Source organism: Podarcis raffonei, chromosome 3, assembly GCF_027172205.1.
Source record: "Podarcis raffonei isolate rPodRaf1 chromosome 3, rPodRaf1.pri, whole genome shotgun sequence".
Taxonomy (NCBI): domain Eukaryota; kingdom Metazoa; phylum Chordata; class Lepidosauria; order Squamata; family Lacertidae; genus Podarcis; species Podarcis raffonei.
This window is the reverse complement of record NC_070604.1, coordinates 86,190,628-86,206,440: the sequence shown is the minus strand read 5'-3', so window position 1 is coordinate 86,206,440 and position 15,813 is coordinate 86,190,628. Positions and strand designations below refer to the sequence as shown.

Below are 15,813 nucleotides of genomic sequence, written 5' to 3'. Positions count from 1 at the left end.
GGAAACACCATTTACCTTCCTGCCACAGTGGTACCTATTTATCTACTTGCACTGGAATGCTTTTGAACTGCTAGGTTGGCAGAAGCTGGGATGTGGGTGGCGCTGTGGTCTAAACCATGGAGCCTCTTGGGCATGCTGATCAGAAGGTTGACGGTTTGAATCTGCACAATGGGGTGAGCCATTACTATAAATGTCCCAGGGCTCTGGCAGAATATAAATGAAATTCATCTCATCCCAAATTTATCTCTGGCATTTCCTGGAGGCTGCTGCCCACAGAGCAAAGGGCTATAATGAATTCTGGTAACTTACTTAATTCACCAAATGATCGGTATCATTTCTATAAAAAGAATGCTGTGTCAAAACCCTGTGACTCAGGTCAGAGGGGAATTAGGCCAGTCAGATAGTCAATCTATTAACATGTACTTAAAGTTTTGTTAATGGTCAATAAATAATAATCAATGTAAAGGGTCAATAATTTCATGTTAGAAAATTGTAAACATTGTAAACTTAAGTGTATGTTTGTCATGACAAGGATAGTTGCAAAAGGTCACGTATTAATTTTATGGTTAAAAATCTGAGTTAAGACTTGCCAAAAGTGAATTAATAAATTTAGGATTGACCTTATCTAATAGAAATATATGGGACTTTTTGCTTAGGAATAATAATTTAGTAAGGAGGGGTATTCTTTTATATATTTTAATCTCAAGAAACAATTGGATAGTTTAGATTGTGTGCCAAATTTATGAAGCAGTTAACATCTTCATATGATTTTACAAAACTGCATAAAATGATATGATGTTTGAATGTATGAGCATCCTACCATCTGAAGCTCTCTTGCTTGGACCTCCAAGATGGCAGCAACTTAAACAAGAGCTGGTAAGACTTGGGAACTTAATGTTGTTTATCTTAGTCTATATTTTATATTTTGAGAATAATGTATTATTAGAGGTATAACTCTATTAAAAACCAGAAAACAAACCCAAACATTATCATGTTTGTTGTTTTTTTTAAAAAATACTGTAGTATAAAATAGAAACTGAACCCACCATCAAACTAATTGTAGCTGTATGCTTTGTTGAACTGCATTACCGAGCTTTAGGTTGTAAGCTGATAGTTTAACGCTTCTGAAAGACCGACACCATATGCTGGTAACATTAACAAAGTCTAAACTCAAAACAGCATGGTGTTTGACTAGCTGTCTGGGAGGGAGGATAAACTTTAAGCTGCAATCCTATACACGCTTACCTGAGCGTAAGGCCTGGTGAATGCAATAGGGCTTACTTCTGAGTACATGACTACACTATTTAGTCAAGGCAGTGGCAGAACCTCCTGGCAGACAAGCAGAGTTAGACAGAAATCCCCCTTATGTAAAACACTGCTTTGTCAATTAACCTCTAGATTTCTAGAAAAATATTGGTTCAAAATGGAAGACCAAATGAGGCCTACACGAAGGAACTTGGCAACAAGAGGGTAGAGTGCTGGTACAGTCTTCGGCTGAAGAGTGAAAAATGGTCTGTCCCTTGCTTCCCTTTAGCCGAGGACCTAAAGGGGTCAGAGGTCAGTTGGGGTCAGGGGAGCCCATCCATTGGCCCTAATTTCCCACCCATCTTCAGGATTATTTCATCTGCCAGGTGGTCTAAACTCTCTGGAGCTTAAGAGGTCACTAAATGCGGGTGGGGGCTTTTAATTGTGAGGGGTGCTATAAGCTTTTATGTGTTTTGTCTGCTTCAATGCTAAAAGGATTCTTGGGGAAGTTTAAGCAAGATTGGGAAGAAAGCATTTCCTCCATTCCAAATAATCCCTTGAATGATTCTTTAAGCCGGGCAGATGAGCACAGCCAGGCTGACTGCCAAAAAGTCTCCTAATTGGGTAAATGGTGCAATTAGGGTAGAAAGATGCATGCTATCGGATGGGCACCCCCTGATCCCAATTTTCCACTTAGAGCCGGGAGGTAAAATATCCTCCCTTTCAGGCTGTACCATCCAGGTTTGGGGATAGATGTAGAGATTGCAGCTCACTCAGCCCTAAAGCTCAGAGATGAAGAGCTAGAAAGCTCAGGTTGAAATTACTGTTAGTATTGATTATTTCTCCTCATGCTTCCTTTTAGTACTCCCAAGGGGCCTTCCTGCGTCATGGCGAGCTATTTGAGGTAGAAAGACATGCACCTGGGTCTGAATCACCACTATTCTCTTTAGCCTCTTTAGCCAGCACTAGGATGAGCAGGTCCCTCCCAGGACTGAGTGAGATTGTCTAATACTTTCCCAGCAGGAATAGTATGAAGCCGCCTCTCCGCTTACCTAGCAGGTCCCCTGAGAAGTTCACTGGCAGAACGATGCCCACAGAGAGGACGCCCACAGCCACCAGCAGACCAATGATGTGCCGCTGGAAGGAGAGGTAATGGACTGCGTCGGCCCCACACTTCTCCCGGATCTCATCATCCCTGGGAAGGAACAGAAAGGGGGTGAGCTGCTGGCTACCTAGAGGAATCGTGGGGGCAAGGTGTGATGCGCAGTCAACATTTCAGAGCAATGAAGTGAGTGCACTGCTGCCCCCCCCCACTCCCCTGCCCAAATGCTGTCAAATTTCACTAACCTCTATTTCCACCCTTCTGCTTCTAGCTCCCCTGGGTCGCAGAACATTTGTGTTTGGCAGCAGAATTATTATCAGCTCTGTTTCCCACCAGTGCTCTCAGTCTATATACTGAGGATTCAGGTCCTGCCATCTTTAATTAATCCAGGAGAGCCTGAGGACTAAATCTGTTTTCATCTTGAGCAACAGAGGATCCTTATTCTTGGGCTGGGGACCTTTGGCTCAGGGACTACAGCTTCCATCATCCCACACTGGCCAGGCTGGCTGCAGCTAAGGGGAGCTGGAGCCCAACAAGCACTGGAGGGCACCAGGTTCCCCATCCCTGCTCTCGATTCTAAAGAGCCCCTGGTCTAACAATGAATGACAACAGTGATATGACCCTGCAGTGTCAGGACTTCTGCCATGTTGCTCCTTCTGACGGCTGGTGTTAGATGCAAGAACAAGAAGTGGGGACCTTCTGCATGGAGATGGGAGAACTTACTTTATCCTGAAGATTGCCGTCAGCCAGGAGCAGAAGCCCTGTGCGGAGACAAAACAAGCCCAAGTTAATCAGAGTTCTTTCGCTTTCCCCCACTTTGCTACTTTTTCTCAACTAGTACAGAGCCCCCTACAACCTCAGATCTACCAGCTTCTCCTACCAAGATGGAAGAACTGAAACGAGGCAACGGCCAGATCAGTTCTAAGACATGTAAGGTTACAAACAAGCCCACAAGGACAAACTTGCCATATAATCACTACAAGTCACTGTAAGGTATGGTGCGGATCCCCAGGCCTCAGGCTTGCATGTGGCCCCCTAGGCTTCTTTATCTGCCCCTCAGGACTCTGCCTAGGATACCCCTTGCTGGCCCTGCTCTGCACCCTCCCCTCAAGTGCTTTTGATGGGTGGAACATGCCTTGTACTGCAACAATGCTTCATGCTTGTCTAGAAAGGAATAGGTGTTTAAGCTCTGAATTTTGTGAGACTGAATGTATATTGTATAAATCACAGAATTGTTGAGTTGAAAGGGACTACCCGGGTCATCTAGTCCAACCCCCTGCAATACAGGAATCTTTTGCCCAAGGTGGGGCTCAAACCCACAGCCCTGAGATTAAGAGTCTCATGCTTACCAACTGAGCTATCCCAGCTGTAAAAGTCCAACCTACTTTCCCCTCCGGGCCATACCTGCTGGCATGCAATCCCAGGAAGAGCTCTTGGGCTGGGAAATGTCAGCTCTTTAATATTGTTGTTCTCCAAAATTTTGATAGAAGCTGAAGCTCTTCTAGGTCCCAGCTCTGAATATTGTGAAGGCTCAAACACCTTGCCTTCATTAGAAGCTGCTTGACAACCTTAGATACTGACTCCTTAAATGTTGGCTATCCCCGCCCCCCTACCCGACAACTCTACAATTCTATGAAATAACATCACACCAACTGTGCAGCACATTGCAACATCCATTTTTGTTAATTAAGTTACAGCCACAGAGGGTGCTACTCTTGCTGCAAATGTTACGTCTTCCCTCCCGAGACCCAACTGGAGTGGAAATTGCCCCTTGTATGTGGCTTGTCATGCACTTGCCCTACGTGATCAATAACATTAGGGGACTTTGCTCACACCACATCCCCACTATCGATCATCACTGTGCACATTGAAATTGAGCAAGGAGCACCGCCACCCCTTCACTTCCCATTTTCCTCGATGCAAGGGCTTAATTGCAGAGCGCTGCTGGGAAAACTCTGGATTCCTTTTGCCTGCCACTCACATTGTCTCTTTGGTCAAAGTCCACAGAGCTGGAGACGGAAGTGAGGCGCTCATAGCGGTCATGGCTGTCAGAATGCAAGGCGGACGCCACACTGGAATTGCAACAGAGGGAACAGTTAATCAGGGCCTGGGAAGAGGCCGAGAAAACCAGAAGGCCACCAGAGTAGTTAACGCAAGTCAGTTTGCCCCAGGCGAGATGAAGAGAAAACTTCCAGAGAGTCCAGAGAGAGAAAAGGCAAGAGAGAAAAAAGCCATTAGCAGAGATTGCCCCTCTCTTTCCCTTTACTCTGATCCAATGCAAACCTCTCCATCACAAGAGCCAAGATGCTGGGCTCCACAGAAGCAGCCTTAGAGGTTTAGGTCCAGACATGGGCGTCTGCGATGCACTTCCAGGGCTGCTTCATAAGCAAGGATGTGCGTACTCTGCACCCAATCAAAGTGCTGCATCAAGAAAAATCTCAAGTCTTTATCCTGTATAGATGCTCTCAATTCACATAAAATTTCATGTACTTTCATTTATTCTGCACTCTAAAGCTTTCCCCCCTCTTTTTTCTTTGCTTTTGCTATGCTTTGTTCCGCTTTTGCTACTCATGGAGTAAGGCAAAGACCAGGCAAAAGAAATCTAGTCCTCAACTGCTGGATTCTCATTCGGCCACCTTGGAGATTTCAGCAGGCATTGTCCGTATTCTTTTGAGCATGTCTCAGCAGCCCTAACAGCTAGGAGCATTGTTAAAAACTGAAATATTTCCAGTCAGCTAAGGTGTGTGCCCAATGCCAGATGTTACGTTCTGCACTCCTATGGAATTGCAATATACATGTGGCTCTGCTCATGAATTCCAATTTCCAACACAGAGCTTAATCCTGCGGCAACAGCCCAATCCATGTGCTTGCAGCAGAAAAGATATGGCCATTTTTGAGGGGGAAAGGCAGCTTATGAAATGATACATGGGCACTAGAAAGGAGGGATAATTTTAAGAATACAAATAACCAAATATATCCTCGTGGTCTTTGACAGGTTACTGGTCCCTCAACCTAATCTACTTTACACATGCGAGGTAAATAGAATGCATCTTTTATGGCCAGGAAAGGGCTACTGAAATAAATGATAATGATTTTTTTTTTTTAATGAGTAGTTTGTGACTATCAGTGCAATCCTAACCATGCCTACTCAGAAGTAAGTCCTACTGAATTCAATGGGGCTTACTGCTAGGTAAGTGACGTTAACATTGCAACATAAGAGAAAGAGAAGGGCTTTTATTCACCAGACTGCTCCAACACCACAAGGCCCCATCAGCGATGCCCAAAGAATTCAGACACCACCAGTGTGCCACATGCATTGGACAGAAGCAATCCAGGCCGCCCATCACCTACTATGCAGCCAAACTTGCATAAGACAGTGAGGAGATGTGAGAAAGAGAAGGTTAAGTCTTCTGAAAAGGAGATGAGCGAACAAGAAGAAGGTGAAATCAACAACTGGTCAGATGTGATGGCCTGCATTTTCCCTCTTGTGACAAGTCAGGGAGGCTCCTATGGAATTATTGGAAGACAGCACACACATGGCTACCAAGGCAGAAAGAAAACCTCTTTCCTCCAGCAAACACCTAAGGATCTCAGTGTCACACAGGCTAGTGCAGAGTACCAAATTAAAAACATGGGTTAAGAAGATGAAACTGTTAGTGGCAGAAATAACAATATGCATAAAGTAAAGTAGAGTTTTGAACAGAAATCTTTTCAGTTGACTATGGAATTTAGGCTGTATTAGATGGAAATTTTAGGAGTTGGAAATGTACCTTGTTCATCTTCTGGATGATACAGTAGGTGATAAATAATTTGAATTCCTGAGTGCGTAATGTGGTTTATTATGTATGTAGCATTCAATGTGTCATTAAAAGCTCAGTGATTTCTGCCCACTTAACTAATTATTGTCACCATGATTAGCTCCCAAAACCACGTAAGCCAAGAAGATTAGAAGTATGCATGCATGTGTATTTGAAAGCTGAAATTCTCTAAATTCTATGTCGGGTACTTGTAACATTGCAGGAGATGAACAGAATTACCCCAGAGTATGTGAAATGGTTGATACGCGGTAGAACTTTTTATAGCGCTTGTCTAGATTGTGTTTCTTCTGGGCATCAAGAGCACAGAATGTAAGCTGTGCTCTAGATCAGGGGTGGCTGACTTGGTGACCTCCAGAAGTTGAGCTCCAACCCGCCATCAGCCAGAGCCAGCACAGCCAAGGGCCAGGGATGATCAGAGTTGTAGTCCTGAAAAATCTGGAGAGCCACATGTTTCCCATCCCAGCTGCAGATGCTTCAACCCCTGTTGGTTTTTTCAGACCATGTGAGTGGCAAGAGGCCTCTCTGGGACCAGCGGAGGCAGTGCTGCCTGCTTCTCATTTTGAGCACAGAGGAGAAAGTATTGCCCCATCCTTGTGATTCTCTGCTCACCATCAGAATGAGCTTTCAGAGTACAAGCATTTTTCTCAAAAGGTACAGCTCATTTCACACACACACACACACACACACACACACACACACTGGAGGGGTGTTGCATGCCTAACCTCTATGACAATATTTTTTAAACTGACCCATCTGGATTTTCAAAAAGTCTGGAGGCTAGCAATAGAGGCTTCGTGGTAAGACCCTGCAGGGACCTGGATGATTAATGCACATTTAGCATTAGTTAAGAGAGAAGGGAGTCATGTAAGCAAGGCAACAGCATGGAGTCTGGCCTCCACTCCTTGCCCTGTTCACAGATCGGAACAGTGGCCAAATGCCTCCAAGCCCTAAAAGGGGACTGCAGATGTATTGTATAGTGTGCACTCAAGTGGCACGCTGGGAAAACAAAAGGTATGACAGCTTCACGTCCCAGACACAGATTAGCTGAGCACCATGTAGCCTTTCCCTTTTTTAATCCCAATGCTCATTCTGTGCAATAGTGACTTGCTTGTGTGTTTGTTTAAATGTTCGCAACAGGGTGCATTAAAAGGGAACATAGAAAGGGAACAGTCACAAGGGGGAGCTGGAGGGCAGCATGTTGCCAGGCAGATTTCAGAAGTGGGTTTGGCGCTGCCTGATGTAAGAAGTGGCAAGGTGGATCCCAGTAGGGCTGCGAAATCCCCCCTCCCCCGCCTCCAATCTGCCTGTGAGGGGGTGGGCATATGCTCCCCTCCTCCCACTGAAGAATAAATGACTGATTCAGCAGCAGGTGTGAATGTGGCTGTAGAGGGGGAGAATAGGGCTACATTGAGTAATAAAGACAGAAGAAGATAAGGAGATTTATGGACATAGGAAACTACCTTAGGCTAAGTCAGACCATTCCTCCACCCAGCTCAGTGCTGTCTGCACTGACTGGCAGTGGCTCTCCAGATTTTCTGGCAGGGGACACTCCCAGCTTTTCCTGGATATGTCAGGGAATGGACCCAGGGAGGCCTGTATGCAGTGCTGAGGCGCTCTATCACTGAGCTACCAAACACTGCGTGTGATGAAACTTCCATACTGTGCCAGTGAGGAGGAAGCAAAGTGCTATGCAGCAAAATACACGCCCTGTGCCAAAGGCCCAGACATGACCAGACTGTAATAGCTGCTAGGCTGGGCCACTTAACTAGGACTTGGGGCTCGGCATGGCAGCCTGCTTTTCTTATGCCAGGACTCACTCCTGGAACATGTGGGATGATAATCAAGTAGGCCTCCACACCCATTTAGTGAATTTTCCATTCATCAACAAGTAGTGCTGTGCCAGGTTTGGGATGGTGGTTAAGCGTGTTGGCCTAGGATTTGGGAGACGAGGCTTTGAAGTCCCCCCCCCCGCCCCCGCTCAGCCATGAAGGTTGCTGGGGGACTTCAGGTCAGTCATGGTCTCTTAGCCTAACCTGCCTCAGAGGGCTGTTGTGAGGATAAAAATGGGGAGGGGTAGAACCATGTACCCGCCCCCCTTTGCAGAAAATAGGTATATAAATGCAGTAATAAAAGACAGCCATCTTGCAAATGTTTGGGACTGGCGGCATGGCTGGCAGACACATGCCCTGGCATGGCCCAAGAGCAAACTTGCCCTGTGGCTCCCCCACCTTAAAATTTTTTTTTTTTGCTATTGTTCAAAGAAGGTGAGCAAGTGAGTGAGGATGGTGATGAAGAGGAGCAGCAGCAGCAGCAGGTGCTGCAACCACTGATCTGTTCTTATTTCATCCCCTCTCCACTGTCCCTTCCTGCCTCCCTCTGTGCTGGCAGCAGTAGCTGGCAGTAATGGTGGTGAGTAGCAGGTGGGTCTCCTGACTGGAGGGGCACAAGCCCTTCTCCCTGCCCAAATCTGGAGCTAAAACCGACAACTGGCGCAGGGATTCCACACACAAATATGAACCTCACCACATCTCCTGGCCTGTTTAGACACTCTCCTCTCAGAAATTAACCGGTTGTCATGTCATTGTGAGGTCCAGGTTTTCCTTTCGTTGCCATATCTCATGAAACATTATTATGATTATGATTCTTAAATGCATATACCACCCCTTATCCAAATATCTCAGGGCGGTTCACAAGATAAAAATACAGTATAAAAGCACAAAATAAATAGCTAAAACAAAACAATAACCTGCCCCCCACAAAAAGACACCCGTTTAAAAGGCCATAGAATATTAATCAGACCAAGGTCTGGTTGAAGGGGAATTTTGTGCCTGAGTCAGGAAATCCAAATTATGTTTTCATGTGGTAAAGCAAATGAAATAACTTGACTCTTTGGCTCTCTTGAATTGCACCTCACATCACAGCAGGGCTGGCCCCCCCAAATATACCAGCAGGGTGGGCATTGTTGCTATCAGTGATGTCACAATGGGGGTGTGGGGGGGGCAGTATGCCCTGGGTTCCATGCCTGTGGGGGTGACAAGAAGTCACCCCGCGGGGGCTCGCGGTGGTGAAAGCAGTTATCGCGCTGCCGCAGCCGCCTTTGGAGGATCCTCTGTTCGCGGCTGCAGCTGCGAGCAGTGGATCCTGGCACTGGCAGCAAACCGCTAAGTACAGCGCATGTGCAGCATTGCACGCATGCGCTGTACATAACAATGCAGCACACGCACTGTATAGTGGTTTGCCGCCGGTGCTACTCCAGCACCATATGGACGGTGCTGGGATCCCTCTGTCGCCGCTACAGCTGTGTTTGCGGCTGCAGTGGTGACGGAGGGATCCCGGCACCGTCTGTACGGCGCTGCAGTGGCGCTGGCGGCAAACCGCTGTACAGTGCATGTGCGGCGTCGCTATGCATCATACGTCGTGACGCCCGGCCCGGGTGTCATGACACCTTCCTTCGCCCCTGGTTGCTATTGCCTTCCACATATGCCCCAAGGCAATGGATGAATATAATAAAAACAGCTAAAACAGTTTAAAAATAGCACAGAAGATGAAATTATTATTTTTAAAGTAGACACCCATGGCAGAGACCTATCCACATAGATAGGCAAGATTTTCAGCACAAAAATGTTTTCAAATCTTTCCAGAAAGTGCAGATAATTGGGTGCCTATTACATCTCAACAAGAATACTGTTCTACAGAGAACATCCCATGAGGCAGAGTGATGCAGTCACCTCAGGCAACATACAGCAAGGGGGGGGGTAGGATGTTGGTGGCAAGATTTGGAGAACACAGTGGCGTGACCCACTCTGCTCCCCCCTAAGCAAGCTTGCTACCCTCAGGAGTAGCAAAGGGCGTTGTTCTGTCACTAGGAATGACAGAAGGTTTCGCTCCCTATTTAGTGAGCTTTTGTTTGTTGATGGGGGACGAGGGAACCATCTCGTCTTTCTTCTGAAGAAGCCAAATTTCTTTGCTTGGCCCTGGGCCCCAATTTGTTCTTGGTTAGAACATATCAGTGGTGAAAACTCTTACCAACTTTATGGGATGTCTGGCTAGGGAACAGGTTCCTAAATATTATTATTTTTTAAATCCTGAGGGAAGAGCAATTTGAAGAGTCTAGTTAAATCAGCTCTTTGGGCTTCTGCATGAGTCAGCTGAGGAGGCAGATGTTTCAAAGCAGAAGATAACATTTCTCATTGCTGAAAAGTGGTGGCAGAATTGCCCAGCATAAATCTGGCAACCCCCCACTACAGATGGTCCCTTGGGCCAGTCACAGTCTCCCAGCCTAAACTACCTCACAGGGACGTTGTGAGGGCTAAATGGGGAGGTAGAGAATTTTGTCTGACACCTTGAGCTCCCTGAAGGAAAGTTTCCCCCACCGCCATTTTGGTGTAGTGTGACTGACACAAGAGGGTTATGTGTGCAGTGACCAGTGTGGACAACAATCACAAGTCCTGCTCTCCCGGTGAAAATTAGTTCAGAAGCAAAAGGAGAAAACTTCAACAGAAGCAGGAAGGAAAAGAGAATTAAGGAAGGATGGAAGAAGCACCCTGGGAAAACCCGCAACGTACTATTCCCGTTCCTCATGCTCCTGCTGCCAGCGCCTCTGCCTGGGGACAAAAGAAAAAGAATGAAGGGGGTGGGGGAGAAAAAGGGAGAGTTACAAACAAACTGGATCTTTCAATCAAGAGCCAGGGTCCTCCTCTCTCAGTGCTGACATTTTGGGGTCCTGGGAAGGAAACCGTTCACCAAATTCATCCAGAGGAAGAAAATAAACTTAGTTTTTTTGGCTTACAGATTCAGTTTTATGGTTCATGCAAACTGTTCAGGACTGGAGCCAGTTCTCTCTCTTGTCAGGGTTTTCCTGCTCACTCTGGTGTTGGGATAAATTTATTCTGCAGTCATTTCAGATTTGCCTTGCCATGTGCATCTCCAGGCAAACTTAAATGCAGAGCAAATGTGGCTGCCCTCCCTCGGAAATGAGATTCTGTGCCCTCTTATTAGCAACAGGTGGATAAACAGCTGTAGATGAAAGCCACAACAGCAAATTGAAATACACCAGCTGATATTCTGAATTGCTCCTTGAGAAGCCGAGCCTTATCTAAAGCAAACGAAGCCTATGTACATATAGATGCATTTGCTCTTCAGGCAAACTCTGTTACGTTTGTTTTTCACTCTCCTTAGGTCTTTGGTACCCTTCCCGAAGCCAGGTCAATGCCTGGGTGGAAGATGTGCACATTTTAAGGAAAGTTTCTTTAGTATACACTCTTTGACTGCACCAGCTAGTATTACAGACGGTGATCCTTTGGGGCCTTCCGGACACGACTCTTGGTTACATGGTCTCTGAGCCTATTATAAAAGGAACCAGGGAGGCGATGCAACTAAGTAGATCATATTGTGGCCAATGTGCAGCAGAGGGTGGACTGCTCAGAAAACTAGCAATTCCATCAACTGAAGTTGTCTTGGTTCTCTTAAGCCTCCTATCCGGATATATTGCACAAATCTCTACATTTATTTTTCTTGCTGTCCTTCTTGCTGTCCTTCATCAGGTAGCCAGGACCAATCCAAATCCAGGGGCCCTCAACAAAACTGAAATGTTGATAGTCAGCAATGCAGGGGACGGCTGGGCAAATAAAATACAGTAAAGGTTTCTAATTTCTCTCTCATACACTGAGACTCCCATTTCTTTGCATCCTCATTTCTTCTGGTTTGCTGCTGCTGTCATGAGAGCGAGGCTTCAGCTTTCTGAAACCTGTCCACTGATGGCAGTCCAGGATGCCCAAGATCAGAGAGACCCTTGAGCTATGACCAATGAAGATGGGTTGTGCATGGAGGCGGCAGCTTTCGTTTCCATATGAGATCCATTTTTATCAGCAGTAGAGTCACTCATGACAGCACTGATGTACGCACTGGGCTCAGCCACACTTCTATGCTAGAAAGCATGGGGCTGAGAGGTTTTCCACTTGTCCCAGACTTTCTAGGCATGGCTCTGAGCGGTTTTTCATTTGTCCCACCTCTTTCCCCAGGAAAATCCACTGTTTACTGTGAATTGGAACAAAAGTCAATCTGCAGAAAAAACGATTGACTTTAGATGATGGATTTCTCGGAGCTAGCTGACCTGACTGGAAGAATCCGCGACCAGAAAGAAGAGGAGTTTCAAGAGGACTGGAGGAAATTTAAGGACTATTTGAATAAATATTGTAATATAAAAAATTAGAAATTACTCAAAAGAAACAAATAGGCCTAGGATTAAACTAAGTTATAATTAAATAAATGGGATTTAGAAGTTAAGAAAAGTGAATAAGATGGACTATAATTGGAAATTGTTTTAGTTTAATAATGATATTGGAAAGCTGTTACTTTTAACTACAAGGAAACTCAGAAGGGAGGGACTAGAGGAAGTCAACCAAGATGTTTAAAAGGTTGGACTTGTAAAGAATTAAGTTTGTTGTTATTGTTTATCTGTTTATTGTTCCTTTTTTCTTCTTTCGTTCATTGATGTGTTTTTCTTTTTCTTCTTTCTGTTTTTGTATGTCATTCTGCTCTGTGGTTTTTGTTATAATTGTGGAAAATCTAATAATTTTTTTTAAAAAGAAAAAACGATTGACTTTGTTCTGAATCAGCAGTAAACAGCAAGTTTCCCTGGAGGAAAGCAGTGGGACAAGCGGAAGTGGTGATGAGCCCTCTAAGAACACTTTCCTGTCCTCTTTCCCTTCTTTGTGAAGACAAGAATGCTTTCCCCTGCTTCACGATGCAACTCTGCTCTGCATCACAGAGTTGCAGCAACATGCACAAGGGATGGTGGTTAACAACAGTCATTTCTCTCTCCCCTCCAGTCACAGAAGCTATCATTAACCATTCTTTCCCAAGACTTCCCCTAACCAACTTTCTGACTCAAGGGAACTGCCGCTGTGGAACTCTCCCCTCTTGCCAGCTCTCACTTCTGCAGATCGAAAACTGTAACATCTGTACAAATAAAAAGCTGCAGCATCCAAGAACATAGCATGTGGTCTCCAGTTTCATTGGGAAATGAACATCTGTAAAATCAAAGATCAAAGATCTGTCTGCCTTGTAAGCAATTTTGCAGGCTAAGAAAGCAGCAACCACAACCTTGCAACCCTGTAACAATTTTCCCCCATCGTCTGTGTACCGTTCCTTGGCAGGCTTTCTCTGTCTCTTCGGGTCTGTGAACTGCTGTGTTTCAGATAATTATTTATGAATCATGCACCTCTGAACTCTCACCAACACCAGGGTTGCGTCGTCTTGTGGCTGCACCTAAACTTTTGACAGCTGTCCCCAGAGACGCTCACTTTGGCACCCTCACTGTTGACTTATCACCCCTGTGCCAAAACATTCCTCCTTTTTTTTTTTTTTTTACAGACCTTTGGCCTGTATCTCATACTAATGAGTTTTAACTGCTGCTCTACTAAAAGAATCCTTACTGCTGGCATCAAAAGGAAGAAGTTGCTATTTGATCGGATACATACTTAGTGATTGTACTTTTGCCCTCCCGAGCAGAATGTATGTATGTAAAAATAACAATGTGGAACCTGCAATAAAATGCTGCAGTATAAAATGCTTCCACTTTGGGTTCTCAGCTCATCATGCCTCTCCAACAGTCCGTCAGATTCTGTGCCCACCTGATTCCTCAAGGGACTGTTTTTGGGATACCCCTGCTGAAGTCCCCTCTCATTTTGGTACTTCTGGAAACTTTGGGTCCATCCCCCCCCCCATTAGCTCCCTCTTGTGCATGAATGGCGACCTTTTTGCTACATAAGAATCATCACTTGGGGAAGGAGTTCACTACTAGCATATATGAGGCTGTCATCACTTGCTCTTCTAAAAGGGCTGGTCATTTGACCTTGAATATCCTAGGCAGAGGGTCCACACCCTCTTCCACATCCCTAGTGTGAAATGGTGGAGGAGCAAGTTATTGGGTTGCTGTGCAATCACTCATCTGCCTCCCCTGCCCTGAAACGACTGGATGGCCAGACGTTTTATGAGCCACCCAGGACTAGTCAGGCTGGATCTTCTACTATGCTAGGAGAAGGGGTATATTGTATGTGGGCACCAGCTACATCTAAAGAACTGCATACACCAAAAGGAAACTTGGAAGGATGTGAGTGTATCAAGCAATAACCCTCCACATCACACCTCTTTCAAAACTGAGGGAGTTGCAGGAAAAAGAAGTTTATGATAGGACTTGAGGGACTGTTGTCTAAAGAAGAAGAAAAAAATCACTAGGTATTACCGAATACTTGAGTGCACCTAAAGTACCTCTTTAGAGTTCTGGCCCACAGATGGATTGCAAAACGCTAACCTGTTGGACTGCATTTCAGTAACTGAGCCTAACTTCTAGGTGAAGTTATTTGACAAAAGAGGATGTTTCTCCACTTTCTAGGAGAAAAAGAGAGAGAGAGAGTTCCACTTGCCTGTCAGCATCAGTCACCAGTGCCAGACGCCCATAATCCCAGGCCACTTTACGTAAAATGGAAAAAACAAACAGCAGTGCCTGCAGAAAAGCAAATAAGGAAATGTAAGGCCAAGGTCCCTGGTTAGTAGATACTCTGTCCTCCACCAAACTGCAGTGCCCCCAGTGATATATAAAAAACATAGTATAGCTTTTTGTTTCCACCATAGAGAAAGCTAAATTCTCCACATTGCTTGCAAAATAGTATATGCACACAACATAAAAATATGCAAACGCCTCTTATTCTAACAATTTAATTTTTATTCGGTCCTTTAGCAAGAAACTCTAATGAAGGTTGTGGACGATTTTGCAAAGTGCTAGTAGCAGTAGTGTGTGGATGTCTGGGAAGTATTTGGCATCGACACAGATTTTTCCAGCATCTCAACTTTCAGAACAAGAGAGAGAGAGAGAGAGAGAGAGAGAGAGAGAGAGAGAGAGAGAAGTTTCCTGTCCACGTGAAAACATTTGAAAACATACAGGATCTGCAAATGACTCTAGCACTTGAGGCAAGATTCCTATGCTCTGCGTGGTCACCTGTTCCTCTCCCTTCAGAATCTTTTGCTGTATGGCACTGGACATATCTCCTTATGACATCTGACTTTCCTTCTGTGACAGATGCAGGGGGAAGAGACCTAGCTCAAGTGCCAAGCCAGACAGCAACACTGCCAACATACTTACAAGAAAGCACATAAAATCAAGGGCAAGGACGGTGGGCACCCCTCCGAAGGGCAAGCCCTGCAGCACAGTGCTGCGGATGCGGGCGCTGTAGCAGTAATCCTTGGTGGTGTTGTTGCAGGCGGCGGTCCTGCAGGTAGCCTCTGCTGAGCCCAGGATGGCGAACACAAAGGGAAGCATCTCTAGTACTTCATTGTCTTCCCTGTGGAAGGAAGAGGAAAACCTGGTTAGAGGCAAAGAAAAGGGTGGCTTGGGAAGCTCTTCCACTTGCATACAAGAAGGAAGCAGCTAAAGAGCTCGAGGAGGACCAAACCTTCATCTCCCAGCCCCCTTGGCCCCTGCTGTTCAGCGTCCTTTTTGTGTTGCACAAGTTCAAAAGAGAGTAGTTAAGTGTTTGAATCACCAAGCTTCAGTCAAATTTAGGAAGTGCAGGCAGGTGGAGAACCCTTTTTCTGAAGAGGACCACATTCTTTTGGATTATACAATGAATTATAGAGTTGGAAGGGATC

The 15,813-nt window shown here is 45.5% G+C and overlaps 1 protein-coding gene across 5 annotated transcripts in view; it reads right to left on the bottom strand.

Annotated features, from left to right (window-relative positions):
* TMEM63B (transmembrane protein 63B) overlaps positions 1 to 15,813 on the bottom strand; it is a 74,836-nt gene that overhangs the window by 19,606 nt on the left and 39,417 nt on the right. For 3 of the 5 annotated variants that reach the window (XM_053382878.1, XM_053382881.1, XM_053382879.1), the window contains exons 2-7: positions 15,308 to 15,506; positions 14,588 to 14,671; positions 10,731 to 10,765; positions 4,329 to 4,419; positions 3,071 to 3,108; positions 2,298 to 2,440 (exon numbers count right to left, since the gene is read on the bottom strand). In XM_053382878.1, the coding sequence (XP_053238853.1) occupies positions 2,298 to 2,440; positions 3,071 to 3,108; positions 4,329 to 4,419; positions 10,731 to 10,765; positions 14,588 to 14,671; positions 15,308 to 15,484 (568 nt within the window). In that variant the 5' untranslated portion in view covers positions 15,485 to 15,506. Of the gene's footprint in view, positions 1 to 2,297; positions 2,441 to 3,070; positions 3,109 to 4,328; positions 4,420 to 10,708; positions 10,766 to 14,587; positions 14,672 to 15,307; positions 15,507 to 15,813 lie in introns of those variants that run through there. The other 2 variants (XM_053382883.1, XM_053382882.1) reach the window with 2 other exon arrangements.